Source organism: Atta colombica, unplaced genomic scaffold (genome assembly GCF_001594045.1).
Source record: "Atta colombica isolate Treedump-2 unplaced genomic scaffold, Acol1.0 scaffold47, whole genome shotgun sequence".
NCBI lineage: Eukaryota > Metazoa > Arthropoda > Insecta > Hymenoptera > Formicidae > Atta > Atta colombica.
The window spans coordinates 2,207,537-2,209,822 of record NW_017259536.1 but is presented as its reverse complement, the minus strand read 5'-3'; the positions used below and the strand labels follow the sequence as shown (position 1 = coordinate 2,209,822).

The 2,286-nt window shown below is 27.2% G+C and overlaps 1 protein-coding gene across 1 annotated transcript in view; it reads right to left on the bottom strand.

Annotated features, from left to right (window-relative positions):
• The window catches only part of LOC108691446 (vitellogenin receptor-like), a 27,306-nt gene that overhangs the window by 8,286 nt on the left and 16,734 nt on the right, over positions 1-2,286 (bottom strand). Inside the window, 1 exon segment of the mRNA XM_018199198.1 lies at positions 78-245. Within this exon segment, the coding sequence (XP_018054687.1) occupies positions 78-245 (168 nt within the window).

Genomic DNA, 2,286 nt, shown 5'->3' with positions numbered 1-2,286 from the left:
GGGGGGGGGGGGGGGGGGGGGGGGGTGTCATAATACTACCTTCTCCTCTATTGTACTTTATTAAACAAGGAACTTACCCAAAACAATTATATTCTTATGGTTCAGATCAAAAGTGTTTTTAACATTTGTCGTGTATAATTTCTGTGATTTTTGTCGAGTATTTCCCTTTTCAGTCCAATAGATATTGTTGCCCATGATAGTAAGACTTAAAGGCTGTGTTATGTTAGTACGGAACTTACGTGTGCCTAAAAATTACATGCGTTATATTTTTATAATATTCATACAAACGTATTTTTTCATAATAAATTATTGTATATACACTGAGAAAAAAGCTTTTTTAGTTTTAGTAAATTTCGTTCTCTCTCTAAATTCGGATTTACTTAATTTAAATGAGATGGCTCCTTTTACTTACAAATCGATTGCCTATAGCATCGTTTGCTTAATCATATTTGTCAGTTCGTTTGCGCAAAAAAAGTATTGCCAATGGAGAGAATTTTTTCTTAGAGTTTACTCTGAAAATATAATAATCGTGAGACAACATTGAATTTCGAAGAGATTTTAATGTAAATCTCTTTTATTCATTAATAAAACTAGAATAAAAGTATAAGTTTATAAATAAGTTTGATTAATTTTACTGAAATGTGCATGTTAAAAATTTTTAAAATAACATACTTTTGTACACAACTACCATACTTTTAGAGTAAATTTTAAAAGAAAATTTTCTATGTATACATGTATTGTTATGCACAAATATAAATAAAATTAAGAGAAAAAGGCACTATTTCATATATAACGTTACTCATCTCTGAAATTTTTGTGTGTAAAAATGCTAATAGGCAATCGATTTGTAGATAATAATGTTATGTGTGCAATGTAATTTGTACACAATAGTGATGTATTTGCAAAAGTGCCTTTTTCTCTTATTTTGTATTTGTGCACAATAGTGCATGTAGGCAGAATTGACAAACGTACTTTTCAGTTATTTTGCCATCACTTTTTTATAATAAACAATTTGATGATGATGTTGCAATTTTTTTATAACAGTAAGTAACGCTAACTAAAAATGTTAAGGTTGTGTTTAAATTAAAAGAGTCACTTTGAAAAGTAACTTGTCACCATTACGTGTTACAAATTAGGAGTTATTTTTTCCAATAACGAATGTTTTTAACTTGTTACAAGTAACGCTTGACTTTTTTAACTTTAATGTAATCATTACCGTCATAAAAAAATTCAAAATATTATTATCGTTATTATAACAAGGTAATATTCAACAAAGTAATGGCAAGTAACGCGTTATAAGTAACGCGTTACTTGCCAATCCTGCATATAGGTAATCGAAATGTAGGCAATAATTTTTATATGCAAATGAACTGTCAACAAAAAAACTGTCAACAAACGTAGGCAATCAATTTGTAGACAACTGTACAAGTACTCTTAAATAAATAATATTTATAATATAAATTTTTTAATTTAAGTATATTACACTAAAGCATTAAAATTTTAATTCAATAAATTATATAATAAAATATATTTAAAAATTTAAACATGCATTTGAGAGACATAACTCAAGATTTAAACACTTATAAAAACTAAAATGCAAACCTTCAGCCGAGTGCAACAAGATATTAGATTCATCATTCATGAAGAGTGTTTTATTATCTCTATAGTAACACATTGATATTCTTGAACCTTTGAAATAAACACCTTCCATAAGCAGCTTTCTTTTACCGAGTCCATTCATTTGCATTTCATATACAAAATATTTCATTTCTAGGGAATCTTTTAGAGAGGATTCTTTCACGAACGCTACATACATCTTGCTGCAATATTTAATATATAATATTTTCTTGATAACTATTTTGTTAACAAATACTATTATTTTGTAAATGATAAATCATCAATTTAATAACGCCATACCTTTCTTCAGGCACCAATGTAATAGAATTAGGAACAAGATCATTAAAATAAAAAGTCGTCATTGCCAAGGTTTTTATATTGTGGACCTCGATTGATCTGTTATGTGCGTTTAGTATATATAAATTATTACGAATATAATCAAATGCTATCCCGCTATAATCATTTGATTTATTCATCGATATGATGTTTTCAAAGGTATCTCTGACAGGATCAAAACGCTTGATAGCTGATACTGATCTCGACCATTCAGTGTGTAATATAAATATCTGACCTAAATAAATTTTTAATTGTAAAAATTGGTAACAACAAAAATCAATTGTTAAATAGCCATTTATAATTTAAAAAACAAATTCTAATATATATATATAT